We start from the raw sequence: 24,597 nt of genomic DNA, 5'->3' as shown, positions 1-24,597 counted from the left end.
CCAAGGTGTAATGGAAGGCTTAGTGGAAGGCTTCTCATAGTTATGACTTCAAAGACAAACATTAATTATTATGAGACTATTTCATGAGATTCCACTTGGACTTTGATAAACAAAACCCCTTAGAAAGAACTGCTACTCCTATATCCTCAATACAGCATTGCTAGATTGGGGGACAGAGGTAGGAGGTGGTGTAAAATTTTCAAGCTCTCTCCATTCTCACAGATCAAACCACAGACTTGCGTGATTTGTACTGCTCAAATCATATATGCAGATCTACTGTGCTTCCTTCAGCCTGGTACTGTGAGACAAACACCTTCTATGACAGTTTAATGTGTAAGTAAAAATTAAAACTAAAAATCAAAGGCTTAGTTTCCGTAGGTTTTCAGTAAGAAAGTAAGAAGTGAAAAGACATCTGACTGAAATTAAGAAGAAATACATTAAGAACATTTTTTTGAAGCAGAACAAGGAACAGACAGAAACAAAAAAGGTAGCAGGGAGACCTTTGGCTACGAAAATAAAAAGGCGAATATCACAATGTAGGACTTTTAGAAACATAGAATCATCGAGGTTGGAAGGGAACTTTAAGATAACCAAGTCCAAACATCAACCTAACAAACCCAGCTTTGTTTTCTTTTAAAAAAAAACCAAACCAAAATAGAAAAACTCCCGAATAATCACATAAAACCTTATATTTAGGAATGCAAGAAATAAGAGCAAACACAAAATGAGTGCTCAGAAAACTGTGATGCCCATGACTGACTCTGAAGCCAGAATGAGGCAGAGAGGTAGAACTCTGTGGAGAAATGTGCATCAGCAATATTAATTTGGTCATATACTGATTTTAAGTTTGCATTTAGCATGTTAATTATTGATAATATTTTGTATCTATTACACAATACTGTTATTTGAAAAAGATCAAGTGTGAGCTGCTGAAAGAAAACTTTCAAACCCAGTGCACTGTATAAAAGCCAGAAAAGTACAATCTTACCTTAAACAAACAACGACAAACATATTCAAACACTGTATGTTTCAATGAGCCAATAAGCAGCTTGATTCTTTCCTCAGTATTGCCTGAATCCTAAAAAAGAAATTTCAGATTTCAAAAATTGCCCTGGAAGTAAAAAAAAATTCCACATATTTTGTAAATTTCAGCAAAATGACACAAATAATCTGGGATCTACATGACACTAGTTCTAAAAACATATTAAATTCATCTGCAGCTATCAATGATTAAATAGGAAATTCATGCTGAAGTATTAAGAAATGAATATTTTGACTATGAACATGATAAAACTTTGTGTTTAAGGAGAAATACACTGAGAATGAGAGTACGTTTCCTTCTGCTAACCTTAAAATCATTAAAATCTCATCAACTGTCACTTGATAAAAAATTGCTTATTAATTGAATTACTATATTTAATACTACTAAACAAGTATGTTGATCTTAAGTGTAGTTAATAAACTTCTGGTCAAATCTGGCCCAATTGAAAAGAACACTGTAGAAAACAGTAAGTGTACACTGTTCTTCAAAGCTCATAGACTGAAAAAATAATTCTAACAGGAAAAAATTTGAAAGACAGGACAAAAGAAGAAAGGGACTGGGGGGTAGGGAGTGTGTTACAGGTAGTATGACTTCTTTTCTACCATGCTGGAATTTGAAGAGACGAATTTAAGAAGGGCAATTGTGCAACTGATTTGCCTAATGCCTTTGCCATGTCTAATAGATTTCTTGGCATGAAATATTGGATGGAGGAGAAGGAAAAAAGAAAGCAAGTAACAAAGGCAAAACAGAAGTTGAGCTTTAAATAGGTAACATTACAGGCAGGAAAAAAAAATTATGAAGGAGTGTGAGTAAGAACAAGAAGTTAAAACATCATGTTGTGGAAAAGAAGTAATAGGAACTTCAAAGAGGGCCAGTTCACATAGTCAGAACTGTGTTCCTAGCAATGACTGGAGCTGAAGGAGAGTTGTAATCACAGATGCCAGAACAAAGGGGAATCCAAAGGAAACATGATGAAAGGCTGATGAATGACTTTCTAAGTAAAAACAAAGAGAAATATGAAGAATTTTGGAGATGCTTAATAAAAAGAAAATGCACTATTACTCAGTGTGGGCATTTTGATCTAAGGAGTGAGGTGGCAAGGGATAAATCCATTTTTTGCTTCAATAAGAATATACTGGCCTAAAAATACAGAAGAATAAAAAATACATTTTAAACAGGACAGGTTGCAGGCATGCTTACAGACTGTAAAAAAGTAGATAAAGTTATGACCTTCCTTCAGGTAAATGAATCAGGTAGAAATAGAGGATCTTCTTATTCTACCCCTTGTTGATAAAATTAGCTTTATTAGCATTTCAGATCGTTAATTTATTTAAATAAAGCCCTCAGTAAACTCATAATCAGCCTTTGTTTTCCTAATTCGCCATAGACAAAGAACAAGCCTGAAATCACAAAGAGTAACTTTGCTTTCAGATGGTAGAGAAATTCTGGGATTTATATACAACATAATTTATAAGTCCATATGTCTGTATTTTGAACATCTAAAGCACAACAGGTCAGCATCACGACTTATTATATACTTCATCATCAGTTATTCTAAGCTTTTTTAAAAAAATGTCCAGATTGACTAATAAATTCTAAGGATCAAAGCAGATGGACGCTTCTGCAGCATTAGCAGCTTCAGGAGAAGAGCAAATACCTGCTCGCTCTGCAGAGCCCTTTGGAAAAGCCGCAGGAACGCCGCCAAACTAAAGCGGTACATATTATTAATTTTGGACAAGTCAGAGATAATGAAGTACATCTTGCTAGCGCTCTCAGCCAAAGGAAGATAGGCATCCCTCTCCTGTGGAGGAAAACAACACACACATAAAAAAGCCAGGTGCATTACTGCCACCTACTGATTATTGCATAAACATTTACTCAGCCCACCGAGAAAATATTCCCATGACTCCCACTGATTTAGAAAACAGAATCCTTTCCAAGCCTTCAAACTGAGGGATCAGCACTCCAGACTTCAACACTGTACTGAGATTTCAAAATTGGAAGAAAAAAATTTTTATCAAAAAAAATCCTTTAAATTATGAAGAATATGTTGGAAATTAATCCCTAGGGCACTAAGATCTTTTCCCACCACAGATCACATCTCAAAATTCAATGGGAAATTTTAAACTAAACAAATAGAACACAGAAGAAAACTCTGCAATCTGTCACAAAAACAGGATGTCAGATGAATAGCACCAGCAATTATCTAAACTTTTCCAATAGCAAGGGGCATATTAAGCAAAAACACCCACATGAACTATAATGTTTGCAACAGTGGATGACAAAAATAAAGTCAAAACCCATTACTTGCCAAAATTCCTTTAGTTCAAACTGGCAGACTTTAAACTGTGTAAGTACTCAGCATATACAAAACAAAACATTTTAATTACTGAAAATACTGCATGTACTTTCATATCCAAAATATCATTTACCCAAAAAGAACTAATATAATATGTTCCTCATCCTATAACCCCATGGATGTATGTATCTTCTCTAGGTAAAAGAAGAATATTTTTAGCAGGAGAAAAACAGTACTTTAAAGATTAAAATATTATTCTACCTTGTCAAGGAAACTCTGAAGTCTGGAAGATTCAGCCAGTGATTCTTGGATGAGTGCACTGCTTGCTTTAGTTTGATTCAAAGATTCAATCAGATCCTTATTTTCTAGTATATTGCCTTGTGATGTGGCAAGTGTCTGGAAAAAGAAAGTCATCTATGTTACATTAAAAAAAAATCCTGTAAAGTAACCATTTTGGAAGCTATCTTTCTGATCTGTATGTATTTCTGAATCACTGAATGCATCTCAAGAGCTTTCGAAAACTGATGGTTACTCCAAAAACTGAGACATTTTTTAAAGAAGTATGGAAAATACAGCTCAAGAACATATTCCAAAAATCCAGACTGCCATATTCTGAAACATAGGTTACCAGCAGGCTTTTGAGAATGATTTCGATGACTAGAGTCTTAGGCACTAATATTCCCATGGTAAATACAGATAAGGTATTTCTTTCTTGTGTTTAACTTCTTATTTAACCTGAAGTTGGCTACTTGTAAAAACTTCCTGTACTCAGTTATTCATGAATTCATTTTCCTTCAAAAGCATTCCAGTTCTCATAGAACTCTCATCTCCAACTGAGATAAATATTCACATTACAAATATGAATATTCACATTACACAATGTGAACAATTTAAGTTTCATAATCGAAAATCACTTTAAAATCCTTGGGATTGCCCCACATTTTTCCTGAGTTCTCCCCATTAAATTAAGTGATTAAGCAATTAATCTCACTTCTAAGAAGTGGGAAAAGCTTGAATAGTTCACATATATCTAAGGCGTTTTACTAACCTCCAGTAAATACACATAAAGATACTTATTTTGAAAACTGGTTGCTTGTCAGTCAAATCAGTTCTGAGCAACCACTTGTAGGACATCATTTTAGAATATCTGGAAGCACAGATTCACCAGTTAGAGTAGTAGAATATACTTACTTCTCTACCTGAAACAAGTTTAGGAAAAGATCATCTGCTTTTTCAGACAGCCCAGTTCATCCATGAGGAATCATACTGTGTGCTATGAGACAGCACCCATGTCATTACTCTGAGGCTTTTAGAAGGAAATCAGTACAGCACTTCAGAGAGAATGGAAATGTTACTTTAAGATTAACTTAAATTTAGCCAGACCTCATCCAACATTGACTTCTTTGATAATGAAGTCCACCTGCCAGTTTCCACTGAGCCTTAGGTTTTTTTCTTCAGGGTCAAAGAGTATCCTGATTTCAGGATAACTAGCTAACAAGAATTCCAAAATTGAAATCAACCTTGCTGTAATTACTCAGATGCTTTTTGTTGCAGGTATCTTTAGGCATCAACTTCTTTAATTTTTGTACTCGATAATTCAGATCAGATAAATAAAAAAGATTTTTGAGTTCCAAGATTCCATAAAAAGTGTCTTCTAAAGTGTAATTTGCTTTGTTGTATCTCTGAACCCTCAGCTTCCAGTTGACAATAGGTGTTAAAATGGTCAAATCTAGATATGAAATTTTATTGGAGAGCAAGTTTCTCTCTTCCTGTAAGAGAAATCTACCCCATCAGAGTTTTAAGAAAGGGCTGACCTTAGTATTTGAGAATTAATAGGGAGTTCAATAGGGACAGTAAATGGAAATACAAATCACATAAAATAATTATGTACAAAATTCTAAAACTGAGCTATTAATCACTGAATTATGATTGGATGGGACCATCTAGTTCCAACTCTCCTACCATGGGCAGGGATGACCCTCACTACATAAGATTGCTCAAAGCTCCATCCAAACTGGCCTTGAACACTTCCAGGGATGAGGCATCTCCACGTTCTCTGGGGAACCTGTTCCCAGAGGAACTGGTGCCTTACCACCCTCCCAGGAGAGAATTTCCTTGTAATATCTAAACTAAACCTTCCCTCTTTAAAAGCCATTCCTCCCTTGGTCTGTCGCTGCACATCCTTGTAATAAGCCCCTCTCCAGCTTTCTTGTGGGCCAGTCTAATCTGCAAAACTATTATTTTATGCCAATCCATTGCACTCAACACTGCAAAGTTCTGCAACTTAGCTACAGACTGAGGGTTTAGGGCACCAGGTCAATCTCCCTGCATCTCTGACCTTTCAGAAAGACAGGATTCAAGGATCCATTCTTACAAGCATGAAGTATAATTTCTGTGAAATCCATGGCTAGAAATAATCAAAAAATAAAACAGTCCTTCCTTGGAAGCTACCTTTTTTTATAGAATTGAACAGATGTTTCTGAGCATAAATACTTTCAATAAAATAAAAATATGAACTGAAAATTGAGAACTTTAATTTTAAATGCAAGACAGGGAATGTTTACTGTAAAGAATATTACAACTCATTTCTAATAGGAAACAACTGTAGAGGTTTAAAATTTTAAATGTCTCTCTCAGCAATCTTTCCATTTTGTAGGGGGAATTTTTTCCTTTTTTCACAACACAGGATCATTTCTCAACTTGAGAAAGAGTCACTTGATATGATTCACAGGCTTAAAAGTGTGGCTTTTAGAAAAACTCATAATTTCAAAATGAAGTAGTATAATTTTTAATAAAGTTTTCTCTTTTTGGTATGTTAAAATTACTGAAATTTCTAATCAACCTAAATCAGCCTGAATCTATCTCACCAAATTAATAAATTTAACTATGAAACTGCTTAATGTATTGAATACTACAGTTTCATAACAGACGTACTTTCTTATCTACTCTATTCTTCCAACAGGTCCAGGCCAATAATGCCTTTTTGTTTTTCTAATCAAAAATCCTGACAGCTTATTATTCCAACACTTCCAGCATCTCCATTCAAATACACAATAATGTGATTATCATCTTATTGATCTAACAGATATTAAAGAGGTAAATTTGTTTTACCTCCAAAAGAGAATCCTCAAGTTTAGCTAACTGTATCTTCTTATCTTCTTCCTGTTGTAACAGCTTTGTCTTCTGCTCTTCCAAATCAGGCTTTTCATGCTGAATTGTTAAAGCCAAAAGCTAAAAACAAAGAGAGAAAACAAAAAGGAAGTTTTTTGGTTTTTTTTCTTTTTGCATTTACACTTCAAGAGGGGTCAGTTTTCATGTATACATTGCATGATGCCAATTCCATACCTCCAGAGGAAGGAGGAAATCCATATGGTTATCTATGCTTCACATTTTGAATTATAGCTTACTTATCAACATCTTATATCTGCATCCCATTCTAAGCCCCTTGTTAGTGTAGAAAAACTTTTTTCATACCAAATAAGGAGGGGATTTTCTTCCCTTAATTGATCTCTTACTTTTTTTTTTTTGCTTTCTTCCATTTGTATGTCACATTTTGATTCCTAGACTTTATAAATAAAACCTCAACAGCTACTAGCATTTTAAAGGAAATAAAATACACAGTATTTTGGTTTCACTACATTTTTTTCTGTACACAAACTACTTTGATGATGCCAGCATTATTCTCTAAGTAGGACACTGGAGAGCTGTAACAGAAATGTTTCCATGGTACCATAAATGCATCTTGAACAGAAAGCGAAGGCTTAGCAATTAATCTGTTGCAACTGAAGTCAATGAGAACATTTTCATTTTCTCTACTGGACTCACTCCTTGATTCCAAACTACATAAAAATTTTACCGTTTTACTTGTGAGCTTGAAAATACCTCCATAACCATTAATGCAAACTGCACCGTAGGGCTTATTCCAGGTGCTGGATGGAGTTATGCATGTTCACTACACATACACTGGTTTTATTCTAAATGCCTACCTGCCCTCTTAAACCACTTGCTGTTGTGGTAAAGTTTACTTCTGTAACAATAGAAGAAGCATCAGGTGGAATGAAGGGATTTGGGTTCCTTGTTGATAGAAAAAGACGGAACTCTTCATTATAATCTATCATTTTTTCACCTATTTGTACGGCGTAACGGGGTCCTGTAAACAACAAGCAGATATTAAACTCACTCTGATTGGAACATTCTATAATCATCTGAAAACAATGGTATTTATGTAATACCTTATGAGCAAAGGATCTAAATATATTTTATGATATATATTTTTAAATTGATTGGAAAAAAATACAAATTCAAAAAATTTAAAGAACACATTCTAACCTGCATTGTTAAAAGACAGAAAATTAATGACATAGCAATAATATAGGAAATTACCTAGTGAGAATACTTAATACACCTGAGTAGTTTAATTATCCTCACCCAGAACACAAAGCATCAAGGACAAAAATGCATTTGAAGTAAAAGTAATACTAACAACTTTTTGAAATCTTCAGACCATGAATAGGAGACAAAACACCACAGAAGATGACCCTGAGAATCCCACTTATGTATAAGAATTTTGTCATAATTTAAACACATTCCTTTACCTTTAAATATTGGTCTATACACTAGTCATAATTATATACTGGTTAACTAAGATGGTTCAATATTTCCTCCTCTAAACCCATTAGATTTAATCTTTGGTTCTGTTATATTTATTTGTAGAAGGTTGATGTTGCTGTATAATCATAATTCTATTAAGATACTATTTTCTACAATAACTGTTATGGAGAAAGTCAATGAAACTAAAAATGATGGAATAGCTAGACAGCAGAATGAAAGAAAAAAATTCTATCAGAAATATCCCATATTGTATTTTAAATATATTTAATTTAATCATATTATGAAAGACACAAGTAATTTATTAAATAACTGATGTCATGGTCTCAGTCTGTTTATACTCCTCATACTTCTCTATATGTCTGTTACAAATTAAAACTACATGTAAAGCCCCCTCCACCCCTCTTCCATAACAGGTTTCCATTCCAGCAGGGTTAGAAAAGAATAGACTCAGAAAATGAGATGATTAGATTAAGATTTTGCCTCCTGATACTGAAAAATAAGTAAGAATGGAATTATAAGTTGAAAAGTGAAAATTTCCATTCCAGAAAACTTTCCAAGATGGTAAACTTAGGTACTTTTCTATTTTTAGCACTGGGTGCAGATCAGAAATATAAATCTCTTGCTAAAACACTGGTAGAGATGAAAATAACATACCAATTTTCCTTCTATGCCAAAGATCAGAATAAATTTTAAGACTATGTTGTAAAAATGTCAGACAGAAAATGGAAGCTGTACAAAGACGAATTTACTGCAGTATATAGATTCACATTTTTTCTTAACATTTCATTCCAGGTAATGGAGAGATGTACAGTCATCACAAGCAAAATAATGCAGACAGGTCCCCACACCCACATTTTGACAAAAAGAAGGAGTGCATGCCTGCTTATAAAGTGATGGAAAAGATTCAAATAGCGACCCATTCTTCCTTTTCCAACAACAGCTCTTTAGTTTGGACCTGCACAGACTTGGCATTAACATAGCTCATTAAAAAGCAAAAGAGGACATCTGAGTGTTATGAGCAATTTTCCTGAACAAACTAGTATATTTGAATTTAATCTGCTTTCTGCACAGTTCTGCAGCCACAGTCATCTTTCATACTGTATCTCATTAGCTCTCCAAAATTCAGCAGAAGCTAGAGGGGCAAAAAAAAATTGTTACAGTGTTCTACCTAACCCTCCACAGATCCCTGAAATCACTACTTTGGTTCCATTCTTTTAATGAGAATAAACAAGCAGGTGCATCTGTAATGGAAGCCTGATTTAAAATAACACTTTCTTTTCCCTAAATAGATCTTTCCTATATTGGTGATAAATGTATATATGAATCCTACAGTATTTGCATTTATTTTTATTATCTACTTACATTTGAAGAATTATTGTTACCTCACACATCATTAGATCTCAATAGTAGATGAAATGACAGCAAAAAAAGAGTCTTGAGCTATTTTTAGTACCCAAAGTTCATACAGTAAATTACATGGCACATGCTGAGGAATGATCATTTGAAGCAGAAATACAATTACAAAGGATAATACAAATCTATTTTAGTTACTGTAATTTAGAAAGTACTCAAAACAGACATTGCTGTACTTTTTAATTTACCAAGTTCTCTTAATATTATTTCAAAACATGTAACATAATTCAACAAAATTTATGCTGAGATATTTGCACAATTACAATTTATTTTTGCTAAACTTTTATCACAATTTTTCATAGTAAAAAAAATTCTTTAAAGCAGCTAAGTTCAAAGCAGTCATACAAACAGTTAGGTAGAACACATTATCTGTCCAAAACAGAGATATTATATTGCAAAACCTAAACATCGTGATTTTCCACTTTTCTTGCATTGGTTAAGGGAAACCTCCTTTCATGAAATTCCACCATTTTGCTGATCTCTATGACCCTTCCCATTCCAAAGGCACATCAGGAACAGATTTGTGTTGTCTTTAGGTTCAGAGAAATCCAAGAGAAGCAGGAACATCAACATCCTAAACCTTTAATTTCTAACTGCACTAACAGTTGTGTAACTTCTGGTTTATTTAAGGCCTAAGTTTACAATTAAAAGTATGTAATTGAAATCATCACTGGAAATCAACTTAAAATTTAAATTTTTAGGAGTCTATAAAAACACATTTTTGTAACTTCAATTTAATGCTTTTAATTTACTTTTAAATAACTTTCAATTCAATACTTTCCGATATTTTTCCACTTACTAAATAAGAACATATCTCCAACATATTTCATGCACTGAAGTGTTAGTAGCAGGTTAATACTACAGAGGAAACAAACTACACAATATTATGTTTTCAGAAAAATCAAGATTCATATAAATAGATCTAAACTACAAAAGTTTTGAGCAAACTTATGCAAAGATCTTGGTGATTTACCTTGAGCAATAAGATCTTTTCTTAGCAATGGGTAAAGCACAGGTTCCACTCCATCCATTTCCTGTATAATAAGTGTCTTCCCAAATCTCACTGCTAGCTCAAGAGCAGTTAGGAAGTTGCTGTCCTGGATAAATAAGAACACATTCCTTTGACTCATGCTTTTTTGAAAAATGCAAACACTTCAGAATGAATAGAAAGGCATTACACCAAACAATCCAAATCTAAAAATCAGTAGTATAGATGAAAAATCCTATTATAGAAATGTGATATTTTAAGGTTTAGCCACAAATGTTTACTTTAAATAAACTTGATCTACTGATCAAGAAAACCTATTTAACATGCCTAGATCCTCAAGTGCTGCCACAGAAGAGAGTAGGTTCACTGTCATGTCTGCCAGGTGCACCTGGAAGTCCTGGTCAGGTCTCTTATCTCAAATTTTAAAATGTAGCTATGTCTCAAAACTGAACCAAGCACAGGATTCACATTATTAAGAGGTCTACAGGCAGTCTTTTGTTGCACACAGGTGTTTAAGTATCCATGTGGTGTTTATGATCCCATTAGTCAAGAGAGAGCCTGGACAATGTAGGCAATGGAGGCTAACAGGTAATCAGGCCCATCAGCTAGCAAGACAAAGTATCAATTACCCAAAGATATGTTATCTACTACTACCAGAGAGTATCTACAAGGGTTGCACAGAGCCAGCAGGGATCTGTGGAAGACCTACATGCTGTTGAAGGCCAGGTGGGGTTCAATAAGGGACTTCTGAATAGCGCCAGATGCCTGCCTGTGTTTTAGCAGGCTGAAACAACAGCTAGTTGTTTTAGCAGGCTGCAACTGAGCTGCACCACACTACTCAGGTAAGCAGTTACAGGTACACAATGAACTTCAGGTACCCTAATCTCCAACTGAAATCAAATTTACTCTTTCCAATGTAGATAATACAACACAGCAATCACAGGGAATTAAGTGTATATATACTCCTGAAATCCAGTGAACTGCAACAAAGTATACAAAAGACTTCTCTATTTGAAAATCTTTTCTATCTTCCTCTTAGCAGGCAATATGACATTCTCAGAGATAGTAGGACAAAGAGGCAAACTTGTAGAAATAATATCAGATTTGACCCTCCAATTTTAAATAACCTAGAACTCTGTGGGGAATTGCATGCTTCACACAATATAAACTGATTTTTGGTGATTTCTATCACAAACCTTTAAACACTACTTTGTAAAATCTGGAATAGAGAAAGCTCAAACAGAAAAGACCAAGAGTAAATACTGCACCTGTTGGTTAATAACTTCCAAACGAGATTCCTTCAAATGTGTCTTCAACCATTCAGTAGCCCGGAAAGAAGGGTCTATCAAAAATGGACAAACTTTACTCTAGGGAAAAAAATACAAATATATTTATTAAAATCTATTTTAAGAATAAAATTGGATTTTTTTTTTTATTTCCCCAAACTAATGGAATATGTATTTTAAAATATTTTTTAATTAACAAACTGCTTAGAGAAACAATAACAGACTAGGAAATTTATATCTTTCATTTTATCTCTTCTTTAAAAAAACAAGGAGACCACCCAAATCCAAAATTCTCAGACATTTGTCCTGCTGAAGTTAGGCAGTTCTTCACCTCTTAAAAATAGGATTCTCTATTCAATGAGTATAATCTACAGTTGTTATTCACAACTGCTTTTAAACTTAGAAGAATTATTAGTTTTCCTTTTTCTTCCTCTGGTGGGAAAAGGTATACAATACTTCTGGGTTTGGACCTCAATGCATTTTAGAAAGAATTGTGAATAAAGTATTTTGCATGTACAAAGCTACACTCAACTCTGTCCAGTAAATCCATGTCTCTCCTGTGTTGTGGATCACACAACTGGATCCAGGATTCCAGGTGTGGCCTCACCAGTGCTGAGTGAAGGGAAGGGATCACCTCCCTCGACCTGCTGCCAATACTCTGCCTAAAGCTGTCCATGACACCACTGGCCTTCTCCTTGGCAAGGGCCCATAACTGTCTCATGGGCTACCTGGTGTCTACCAGGACCACCAGGTCCTTTTCTGCAAATATGCTTTGCAACTGGCTGGTCCTCAAAACATGAGGGTACATGGGGTTGTTACTATCCAGGTGCAGGACTGTGCAATTCCCCTTCCTGAACTTCATGAGGTTCCTGTCAGCTCATTTCTCCAGTCTACCAAGGACCCTCAGGGCCTCAGTCCTACCCTCTTGTGTATCAAAGACTCAGTCATAGAATGGCTTGGGTTGGAAAGTCGCTCAAATATCACCTAGTTCCAATACTCCTGCCAAGGGCACGAATGCTACTCACTAGATCAGGTTGCCCATGGTTCCAAGGCAACCTGACTGAGCACTTCCAGGGATGGGGCATCCACAGCCTCTCTGGACAACCTGCGCCACCGCCTCAATATACTCTAAGTAAAAAAATTTTCCTTAACATCGACTCTAAAGCTCTCCTCATTTAGTTTATAAATATTCCTCCTTCTCCTCTTATTATCTACCCATGTAAGGACTTGCTCTCCCTCTTTTCTGTAAGCCCTCTTTAAGTATGGAAATGCTGCAGTAAATTGTCCCTAGAGCCTTCTCTCCTCCAGGCTGTACAACTCCATCTCTCTCAGCCTGTCTTCATAGCAGACATGCTCCAGCCATCAGGCCATCTTGGTGCATCAGCTATGTCTCCCAGTTTTGTGTCAGCAAACTTGCTGAAGGTTTAAACATGTATTTTCCCCAACTCTGTGGTTCAGTCTGATAGAAAAGCATTTCCAAGTTTGGGGCTTTTTCTAGATCGAGTTCCAGTATTCCAAACTGAGGAGCTACACAGATCTCAAACTGAAAGACAGGACATGATGAGTATTCAAGCATCAAAAGATGATCAGCACAAAAGGCTGAGAACTGTACTCTAGATCACACTGGTAAAACATCATGTCAAATTTCAGCTTTATGAGGATGTACACAAGGAAAATTATTTGACTTGATTGAGTGTTTCAAAAACCTCTTTACACATGGTGAGATTTTTAAGAGCTCAATATATTCAACTAATGAAAAAGATGAAAATAAGGCTTTATTGTAGCATATAAGTAGCTTTAATGGTACAAGACAGTATTTATTGAAAAACTTTTAAATCAAACTGAGAAAAGAATATACAGATCTACTAAAAGGATGATAAAGCAAGATAAATTCAAACTGGAGAAAAATCAGTAACTAATTTGAATCATAAATCATCTAAGCAAATCACCTGTAGTAAATGCAGATTCTCCTCATGACATTAAATATTTACTTGTTAGTAGACCTAATAAATGACTAGAATATTACATACATAATCATATATTATGTATTATATGTATCTATATATATTATAAAACTGGATATTTTCCTTTTCTCAAGTATTATTAGACAGACATATATATATATATATTTAGAGATATATATATAGGTATATATATATAGATATATTTAGGTCTTGAACGGTATCTGCATATAGCCTCTTCCTTTTTCTGAGAAAAAAAAAGTAATAGAAACTATATGCCAAAGTGAACATATATAGGACATAATCTTCTACTGGTCATTTGGTGTTAATAACTATTCACACTTTAAACCTGAATAGACTGATATGGAATAAAATAGCGGCAGCAGAACTGAAAACAGGTATTTTCTTTTACATATTTTTTCCTTTTGCTACAAAATATCCATTGTTACATAAGTATTTATTTCTGTATGTATGTGTGCTCTGTGATGCCAATAAAACACACAAATGAAATAGTTCAAGTTGCCATGTTACTGAAATTTGCAAAAATTTAAATACTTCCAAGACAAGACAAAAAAGCAAATTTACCTGCAAGATGACAAGAGCATTTTCTATTGAAAGGTCATCTGAAGGCAAACCTTCACTTTTCCAAACTAACTCCTCACTTTCTGTACACAGGAACCGTCGTAAATCAAACTCTGACAAATGAAAGTGTAAGTTTCTGTCATCATTTACAGTCTGCATACTTTAAAAGCATTTACCAGTGTATACAGAACAGAGACTTTGTTTTATTAATAGAGTGCAAGTCTGTAGACTTCTTTGAATCTATTATTTTATTGCTTTTATTGAACTTATTATTAGTAAGTTGCAGATGTCATAGAAATATTTTATAGTTTTGCTAATACACAGATAAAAATGATAATTGAAAAAGCAGAAGCATTCAGAATGCACTGGCAAATTTACCACAGTTAATGTGAAGACATTCATTTTTGTAAACTTTTCGTTTTAAGAAAGGACTATAAAGATACAATTCTTTATAAATATTTATAATCTTAATAATTTCATAGAATGATTCTAAGAAATTGTGTGTCGGTATCTAGAAATATTTATTGAGTAAGAAAACGTCTCTTCTCATTTGGGAGTACAAAGACAATTGAGACAGTTCATTAGAACTCACTGGCATTTCTCACTTCCTCAATCAAGCTTAATTACTTGCATGCAGACACTGACAAACACACACACAAAATTACTTTCAAGGCCGGCTGATTTGGTCCATTCATCCAAGCTGTTTTTCCTCTGATCCTCCGGAGCAGCAGAAAGATATGTAATAAATGCAGCTGCTAACTGAGCTCTTTTAGGCAGCGTTGCCAGGTCTTCTGTTATCTCTGACACCTTCAAAAAAGGAAGTACAGAAAGTATAGGGGTTTTGCCAACAAAAACTGCATTAACACATCTCATCAGTTACCAAAATGTCAGAATTAATGCCTGCCATTGGTAATACAGTTGAGATTCTCTTCTTGCATTTCAGGTATCTATACCTAGCTAAGACACATGGAAGTATGGGAAAAATTCCTTTCAGCTCTGGGCTAGAGCACGCAGAGATATTTCTGAAAATGTAGCTGATAAAAATTTATGAATTTGATGAACAGTTCAACTTATAAGCCAACGGATAAATAGCATTATAGTAAGAAAGATAAGAAATATGTGATCTTAGGCACAGTCAGGCTGTAAGTTTAACTTAAAATATGTATACAGACAATAAATACTATGTGCAACTTTTATACTTACTGCTACTCACTGCACACTTACATGATAAAAATAAATTTATCATATATCTTCAAATAATTTATCTTCACTAAATCAACTCTGTTTTGAAATGTTTCAGTATTTTGAAGAAAAATACAGTGTATCAACATCATATGCGACTGCCATAATTGGTTTCAAAGTCCTGTCACTTTTACTTTAATCAAATTTCCATTAAAAATAAATGCTGATACACAAAATAAAGGCAACTTTTTATTGGTTCTTCCTCACTTGAAAAGGAGAGAAGCACTGCCTTTTTACTGTCTTCATTATGGGATAAGTTCCTAATTTATCTATTTGCCAGTTTAGTCTACAGCATACCATTAACAGATAGTCTGAATTTTCTAATGTACCAAAATGAAAAACTGTGAGGAACCACTTTTAGAGGCACTTAAACACTGGAGTTCAAATACACCCAATCCATACTATAGCAGGTAGCTATATAAAGCTAATTTCAGAGGAAAATCTTCCCAATTTTTCCAGAATGGTGGTCAACCTACAAGAAGGATTCATCTGATTTTAACTTTGGTTCTCCAAAATGCAGGCATTTAGTCTGATTGCTGAGGCTTTTTTCGGTATCAGTGGAGACACAGAATTATGTATCTCTGCATGAAGATTTCTTCTGAATTATGATCTTCTGACCCATGAAAGTTACTTAAGGGCTTTCTGGAGGTGACAGCTGTTTTCAGCTTATAGGTATCTTCAGATTCTCCTTTCTGTTTCAGACTGTAGAAGGATCTGTGTCTCCAAGACTTGTCAGTTTCTCTCAAATGTACCATTTGAGCAAGTAAGACATGCTTACCTTCCCTACTTCAGCAGCAGAAAAGTTTCAAGCATTAAAGTGAAGACTTCAAAAGCAAAACAACATTTTGGGTATACCTATATGCACATTTACAACACAAATGCCATGAAGGTGATTTTAAGACTGTAATTGTATAAAATCTGTCCCTTTGGCTGTATCTTACCTTGGAGAGTCCAACTGCTGACATGTTCAGCCATCATAACAATTCCATTCTTGGGATTGAAAACCAGCACAGAATTTTGTATGTTTTCATTGAAATACAATATTGGGGGAGTTTTACAGATAGTAAGGTTATAAGTATGATGAAGTAAAAAGAAGTTTCAGAAAAAATAAAAGCTTTATTTTCCAATGAGAAATCAAAAAATGTGCACTGGGAGAAAGGCATAATGACAGTAACTCACATTCTCAAAGCAGTGCAAAACTGTATTTTCAACTTATCAGCTATAAGATGTACTTTTGAAAATTTTCACTAACCTGAGTGCTCCATCTTTTGTGCTCCCTATCAAGCTGATTTATCAGCACCTCTGCAGCTTTCAACGTTTTCTGTGCTTTACTTAGTTCTGCTTCAAGTTTTGTTGCTTCTGTTGTTCTATTCTGGAACCTGCAAAACAAATACTCTTTGTAATTGCCATCATGAACTACTAAACTTACCAACAGTTATTTTCAAGGAACTTTAACTGATTGAATTTTTCATGAATGCCTGGCCTACTGTTATCAAAGAACACAACTGCAGCAGTTCTTTTTTTTTATACCTTCTGCTTCTAATTGGTAGATGGACTTGTCAGACTTTTAGCTAACAAAATCTAGATGGATGCACAGGTGAGATTTAAAAATTGATTTGAAATACAGACTATAATGTCTGAAAATCATTCCTTCTTCTGCTTAAATAGCCTGGCAATTTTAGTGATTGTGTAAACCTTTGTTCTGCATGTAGTCAGGACAACAGCAGCCTCAATGCCATACCATACATTTGTAACTATTTGGTAAATTTTATCTATCAAATGTTTAAAAAACAGAATTAATAATTCACATGTATGATTCCAGTTTAATTCACAGTAGTCTATTTTGTAAACTTATGAAGTAAGAACATGCCCAAAAAACAGGCATGTTTTAGATATTATTTCACACTGTTCAGTATCTATTTAGTTTGATTAATATATAAAATAATTAATACATTTAATTCACCTATTCAAAGTAATATATTTATTACTTTATAAATATGTAATATATAATGATAATACTAAATATTTAACTCTAATATATAGTATTTAATTAATCTAACAAATCACTGTATAGTTGATTTACAATAATTCAATAATTATTGGGTTTTTTCTTTGCAGACCACAAAACATGACTTTTAGTAATATGTACATATGTCAGGTTGCAAAGTATCTCCCATACTAAGTACCTAATAAAAACATCAAACTGAAAAACTTGGATTAAACAGAATCTGGAGAAAGTATAAATGTTTATCAGATCTATTTTTATGTCTCTGTGAGTCATGCACTTGATGAGAGGCTAAGAAAAAAGGAGAGAGCTAACTAGCTAACTGTCAGAAAAGTAGGCCATCCTAAAAGAAAAACTGCTTCTCTTCAAGCTGTGATCAGTAGAAGTTTTGTATAGGAATATTTCCAAAGTCCTAAGGAGTCATTGAAGTCCTCTGTGATTCAGAAAGTGATAAACACACTGTTATTCTTTGACATCTACAATGCCTCCAATAAAGGCTACCAACACAGTCAGCAGAGAGAAGTAGATACTTTTAAGGAGCATTTATTTCATCTGATCAAGGAGATGAATTGTGATCTAACAATATTTATCTCCACTGAGAGTACAGATCGCCAAAGCATCACTAATTCTGATGTAAATATCTTGCAGGACAGGAAGTTACATTTCCTTAGATAAAATTCATTATTCATACTGTAAAATCATCCATGTTTTTTATTTATATCTTGAAATAAACACACCCAACTTACTTGTCTTTCAGTTCCAATACTTTTTGACCAACAGAGTTCAGAAGATCCTCTAACTTCCGTTTTCTGTCTTCAGTTTTCTTGAGATTACTAGAAAAATGTAACATTTATTTTAAGACTATGGAACCAAGGGAAAAAAAGAGTAAATCTAACAGGAAAATAATTTGCATAGAGATAGTTCAAAGATGTTCTTCATTGTGTTTCATATTGACATATGTATTTTTCACATGTAAAAGCTTTGAGTACTTCTCATCACATAGTTTTTAAAATGGAAACCGAACACCCCATTCCCAAAGATCAGAACAAATTCTTCTCATACAGAATTTTAAGGCCTGGAAAAATAATCAGTACAGATTCCTCAGGTTATGGATGGTCACAGGACTATGTCTTATCTTTCTGATCCTAAGGAGAAACTGATAATGCTCAGTACATGACTGAAAAAGAGGAACTGTATACCTCATAAAACAGCATGGGTTTCACTGAGGGAATACATTTTAAGCATACCTGTGATGGTTAGTGAACAATATTCACTGTTCTGACAGTATTCAGCTGAGACAGGTAACTCATGATTGCACAAAAAGCATCCAAGATGTAGCTTCCAGGAAAAAGAAACTATTGCACACTTACTTCTTCTGTCTCAGTATGTACGTTTTATTGCCTCTGTATGAGGTTATCTTTTATCTTTTGTTTTTAATAAACTTCAATTCACACAGAATCCCAGAATGGTTAGGGTTGGAAGTTACCTCTGGAGATCATCTAGTCCAACCCCCTGCTAAAGCAGGATCATGACCAGGCACAATTTTACTATCAGAGGAGGAGACTCCATAACCTCTCTGGCACCTTGTTCCAGCGCCCTGTCACCCTCAAGTAAAGAAGCCTTTCCTCATACTCAAATTCCTCCTTGGCAGCCTCAGTTTCACCCATCACCATTGGAATTAAAATCACTGATTTTGTAATAGAGTCTAACTTACGCTTCCAAGCCAGCCTTTTCTTTTTCCAAAGGCTGAATTCGTTCTAAGACATGGGAATACTGGATGTTGGCATTCACCCAAGCTGCTAATGGAGCAGCTGCAGCACTGGCTCGTTTGGCATTCTGAAAAATTCAGTACAAGTAAAGTTGTTATAAGAAAGTCCTTGAAGTATAACGTAGAAGAGATAAATACAGGATAAGTAACGGCAACAGATTTTCTAGTTACCAACTTAAATATGGTAAAAAGCCAACTCTTCTAATGAACTAATCTTTTAAATTGTTACTAAGATTATATTGAAGGCCATCAATCCATGTAAAAAACCACAGTGGGTATTTTTACAACTATGAAGCTAAACTGAAATTAACAAGTTTTAAATCAATGAATGATTTATTAGACTCTTACTGGTACAAGGACGCCAAAGGAGCCAGTTAGAATTCCTTGGTCTGAGTTTTACTTTATAGCAGCATAAAAATCTTTGAGTACTCAACTCCATAATGACTTCTTACCCCATCCCGTCACACACACCAACCAAATTTTCACTTTAGGAGGCAGTACGTAACAGAGTAATCTCTGCTACACCTTCATCTGTTTATATTGACAAATTTTATAAGCAGAATTCATCACTTTTTCTCTAACTGAAGTTCATCCTAAAAATTTTGCTGGCAAACCAGGCAATTGTGTCTTTTCTTTTGGTCTTTTTTAGGTCTTGTTTTCATTTGACGTAATGCAATTAGGAATTACCTTTGGATCAAAAGATGCTCTGTTTTTTGAAAGAAGTTCTTCAACACTTGCTCGTATTTCTTTTGGAATATTACGGGCATCAAATGATCCTATGTCCTCCCTTACACTTCTTTTGGCCAAGAAACTATGAAAAGAATTAAATAAATAAGTAAAGAAGTGTGAGATCTCAGTCTCTCAGAACTGAGGTGCAGAGTGACCAAACCCCCCCTGGGGGGCTCAGGAGTCCTGAAATGCTGCCAGAGATGTCTAGTAGCTAGACTTTGATCCCACATGGGAGATGACATCAGTATGAAAACAAGAAGATTTCACTAGAGTGAATAGTGAAGAGACAAGTTAATTAGAGTGTGAGATACAGAGTTTAAGATCCCTGTACAGAAGAGTCTAGAGAAGCAAGATAGAAAGATTAAGACGTGCCCTTCTCCTTCTTCTTCTTCCTCTAAGCCTCCATCTTCTGTGATGATGTTAGCACTCCAAAATTAGACCTTACTAAGAGAACACTAGTTAATAAGAGTAGAGAGTATTAGAGAAAAATGATAAATATTGTATACGTAACTCCGAGTATAAAGATAAGTGACCGCCCCAGAAGCTTTCAGTGTGTGCCCATAGCTGACTGCTGAGCAGAACTCTGTCAAGCCAAGAGAAAATCTTTTAGATAAGCAATTAATAAACACCGAGACCGAGAACAAATCTGAAGCTTCCTCTCGTCCTTTCGAACCCGGGGGCCCAAAGCCATCTTTGAGCTTTTCCCCAGACCATCTGAACAGCCGAGAAATCCCACAATTGGCGTCCCTGGGTGGGCTATCTCCCACCAAACCTTTCGGGGGGGGGGAAAGCCCTGAAGAGCTGAAGAGCCAAGAGAACAGCACTGATAACTCCAGAGGAGGGAAGCCTGAAGAAAGAAAGAAGAAAAAGAAAAAACCGGCCGGGAGAAGCTGCAAAAATCAGCAGTCACTGAGAAATCCCATCTCTCAGCTTCTGCTGAAGACAGCTCGTAGCAGAGCGGCCTGGACTGGGACCAGAAAGGCGCCTCTGATCCATCCCTCGTAATCTGCTGGACGGAGAACAAGGGCCTCCAGACCACGCTGGCGACAGATTCGGTAAGAAGGCCAAAATAATACTATGGGGGCAACACTCTCCCAAGAACAACGGGAAATCTTATCCACCTTACAAAGTGTAGCAGAATTATATACAGAAGGGATCCCAAAGAAAGAATTAAAACAGCTGTTATTATGGGCAAAGCTCAATTACCCACTTGCAGAAACATATCTTTTGTTCGAAGTCGGGTTTTGGCAAGAAATTAATAGGCATTTATATATTTTAGCAACAAAAAAAGATGAGACAGCGTTAAAGCTACTCTCGCCGGCAAGAATCATGTTACAAAGTATTTCAGTCCAGTCTAAAAAACTAGAAAAGCAGCGAGAAGCTGCGGTACCCTCAGAGAAGGGGGCGGAGCGGCAGAGCTCCGGGAAAAAAATTGCTCTGGCTTTGAAAGGCCAGGGGGAAAGGGCTCTCGAAAAAAGAGAGCGGGAAAAAATATTAAAACCCCCGATCAAAAAATGCAACAAACCCCAAGGGCATCCTGAAACTCCAGAGATTGTGGAGGAGTCAGGAGCAGAAGGGGGGGAGCAGGAAGATAAAAGATCGGGGGGGGGGCCTGTTCGCGGTGAAAGCGGCGACGCGGCGGCGGCGGCAAACGCGAGCAGCGCGGGTGAGGATGAGGAAACGCGCGCAGAGGGCGAAACTCGCAAAAACCGGGGTGTAGACTCACACGCGAACGCGGAAGGCGGGCTGAGAGAAAATTCGCAGCCTCAGAGGGCCGCCGCGGCAGGACGCAGGAGGCGCGCGGGTGTGACGTCAGAGCCGGTGCGACGGTCAGCTCGAATCGCGGGTAGAGCCGGGGGGCCGGCAGCAAAGGCGAACACAACGTCAGAAGAGGAGGGGTCGGATTCCGAGACAGACCGAGGGGCAGGAACCTCGGAAGTGAAACAGGGGGGAGACGATGATGACGTCACCTTGGGAGACACCGGAAGTAGCTCAGAGAGCACGCACGCGCAGAGAGTAAGATGCGGGCAGGCCTGAGCCCGGTCCCCTGTGACGTCGCGGGTGAGGAGGGGCCGTGTTAGAGATTCTACGTCCCGCAGCTCCACACCGTCTCCAGATCTAGTGCCTTTGGTCCCGAGCCTCAGAGTTTCAGTTCCTTCCCTTCATAGGAGACGCCGAGCCAGAAGAGAGATTGAGGCAGTCGAGATTGCACCGTCATCCGAGCCAGATAGGCCAGTGACAGCGCCACCTAGTGGCAGGAGGACAGAAGTGCACGACATGCCGAGTCGGCTCGGCGGAGCCACAGCGCCATCTCGTGGCGAGACTGCAACAATGCAGCAATTTTTTCCAACAATATATAAAAAGAAAAGCACCTCGAAGAAAACAATGTTAACACGACAAAGAGATTATCCATCCACTTCGAGATTTCATGAAGATGATGAAAGCTCAGATGAAGAACAACTACAAGGAGAAGATGTCATAAAGATCACAGCATCAGAAGGTGTCCCAACATAGATGCTATCAGCAGCAGAAGCAGCAAAAAGCTTCTTGCATTCATTCGATACAGTAAAAAAGAAATATCAACAAGATCCTCGAGTTTCCTTTTCAGATTTAAGAGCAAGGCCAAAAACCTCAAGGCGAAAAATGAGACACTATGAATCACCGATGACATCTACAACACCATTATTCATGCAAATCCCAATAGAATCTGATGAAGAGGAGTTTCAAGAGCCAGTGAAGACAATAGATTGGAGGCAAATCAGAAAAGCATTAGAAAAGGAAAAGCATTTATTCCCAAGATCAGGAGATTTGACAATGCCAGTGACATATGATGCCCAGAGACAGAATCCAAAGTGAGAAAAGATGAGTCATGAGACACTCAAAGACCTAGAGAAGGCAACTCAGACTTTTGAGCTAAACTCACAATACTTCAAACAGCTATTAAGAAAGACATTCTCTATGTATGATCTCACACCATATGACATTCGAAGTATTGTAGCAATGATCCTCACTGACACACAGAGTCTTGTCTGAGAAAAAAGGTAGAGAAAATATCTTACTGAGTTGCAGAACAGATACCAAAGTGGGCCGAATGCGAACCTCACAGAAGGGCAATTAGCAAGAGATCCTCCAGATGACAATCCAAGAGAACAAGCAACGCAGCTTCCACAGAGAGTGTTAAGCGACATCAAAGAAGCAGCGCGATTGGCAATCGTGCAAATTACGCCGACAAGAGCTCCGGATGTCCCGTTCTCTTGCATCAAGCAAAGTCCCACAGAGCCATTCATGTCATTCATCGACCGACTCACGCAAGCCGTAGATCGACAAGTGACAACAGAAGAAGTGAAGAAGCCTCTCTTAGAGAATTTAGCTTTCGGCAATGCCAACCCAAATTGTCAACGAGTGATTAGCACCATGCCAAGACGGCCATCCTTGGCAGAGATAGTGGAGGCATGCAGCAAGGTGAAGACGCCTCAGCACGTCGCAGCGATTGTAAAAGATGAATTAAAAGAAGAATAGGAGAAACAGCTAAAAAGACGCTCAGAAGAGCAATCAGAAGACAAAACATTAGAAAAGATGTTCGAGAAATTACTTCATCAACAAGACGAAAACATCAACAAAATTCTCGCGGCAATGCAGAGAGAGAACAACCCCCAAAGAAGACAGTGCTACAGATGCGAAAGAGATCATTAATACTTGTCCAGACTGTCAGCTTGTGCAGCCACCTTCTTCTACCGGGGCCATCAATCCGCAGGAGCTGCAAAGTCTTCAGTTGTGGCAAGCTGATGTCACAAAATACCCATCTTTTGAGAAGCTCAAAAATGTTCACGTTTCTGTAGATACATTCTCAGGTGCAGTCTTTGCTTCAGCACATGCTGGAGAAACAGCAGACCATGCTTGCCGACACTTTCTGCAGGCATTTGCAACATTAAGTGTGCCTCAAAAGATAAAAACAGATAATGGTCCAACATACACAGGCAGGGTGCTTGACAGATTCCTGAAAAGATGGAGTGTCAGACACACGTTTAGTATTCCGCATTCACCCACAGGTCAAGCAATCATTGAGAGAACACATCACACCCTAAAATCCCTTCTAGACAGACAGAGAAGGGGTGAGCCAGAAGCAACACCTCACATGAAATTAAATAAGGCATTGTATGTGCTGAATTTCCTAAATAGCTCATCCTCAGAACCTGATCCACCGATCGTGAGATATTTTCTAAACAACACACAAGCAAAGCTAAGAGAAAATCCTTTAGTTTTGATCAAGAACCCAGAGACCAGACAAATAGAAAGTCCTTTCAGACTAGTCACTTAGAGAAAGAGTTTCACTTGTATCTCCACAGATCGAAGTCTGAAGTGAGTGTCAGCACAGCACGTGAAACCATTCCGAACGCGAGAACACGAGAATGCTGATCCAAGAAGCAGAGAGACGAGTACTCAGACAGAAGTCGAGACTCAGACTGCGAAAAACGACCCAGAAGAGAAATGAAAAGAAACTAAAGACTTTGAAGAGTTTTCACATAAAAGCAAAAAAAAAGTCTTTTAGTGCAAACAGAAGGGGGAGATGTGAGATCTCAGTCTCTCAGAACTGAGGTGCAGAGTGACCAAACCCCCCCTGGGGGGCTCAGGAGTCCTGAAATGCTGCCAGAGATGTCTAGTAGCTAGACT

General features: G+C 36.7%; 1 protein-coding gene across 2 annotated transcripts in view; it reads right to left on the bottom strand.

Moving 5' to 3' along the window:
* Positions 1-24,597, bottom strand: part of DYNC2H1 (dynein cytoplasmic 2 heavy chain 1) — a 148,061-nt gene that overhangs the window by 72,954 nt on the left and 50,510 nt on the right. For both annotated transcript variants that reach the window (XM_054271485.1, XM_054271486.1), the window contains exons 58-70: positions 19,885-20,008; positions 19,144-19,265; positions 18,176-18,262; positions 16,677-16,803; positions 14,848-14,989; positions 14,186-14,295; positions 11,622-11,720; positions 10,339-10,462; positions 7,328-7,491; positions 6,453-6,572; positions 3,603-3,737; positions 2,700-2,843; positions 989-1,078 (exon numbers count right to left, since the gene is read on the bottom strand). In XM_054271485.1, coding sequence (XP_054127460.1) covers positions 989-1,078; positions 2,700-2,843; positions 3,603-3,737; positions 6,453-6,572; positions 7,328-7,491; positions 10,339-10,462; positions 11,622-11,720; positions 14,186-14,295; positions 14,848-14,989; positions 16,677-16,803; positions 18,176-18,262; positions 19,144-19,265; positions 19,885-20,008 — 1,588 coding nt within the window. The remainder of the gene's footprint in view (positions 1-988; positions 1,079-2,699; positions 2,844-3,602; positions 3,738-6,452; positions 6,573-7,327; positions 7,492-10,338; positions 10,463-11,621; positions 11,721-14,185; positions 14,296-14,847; positions 14,990-16,676; positions 16,804-18,175; positions 18,263-19,143; positions 19,266-19,884; positions 20,009-24,597) is intronic.

This window comes from Melozone crissalis, unplaced genomic scaffold (assembly GCF_028551555.1).
Source record: "Melozone crissalis strain CALT ecotype California unplaced genomic scaffold, PUWL_Pcris_2 ptg000013l_1, whole genome shotgun sequence".
NCBI classification, from domain to species: Eukaryota; Metazoa; Chordata; class Aves; order Passeriformes; family Passerellidae; genus Melozone; species Melozone crissalis.
Note: the sequence above shows the minus strand (reverse complement) of the source record. Positions and strands in the feature narration are given on the sequence as shown.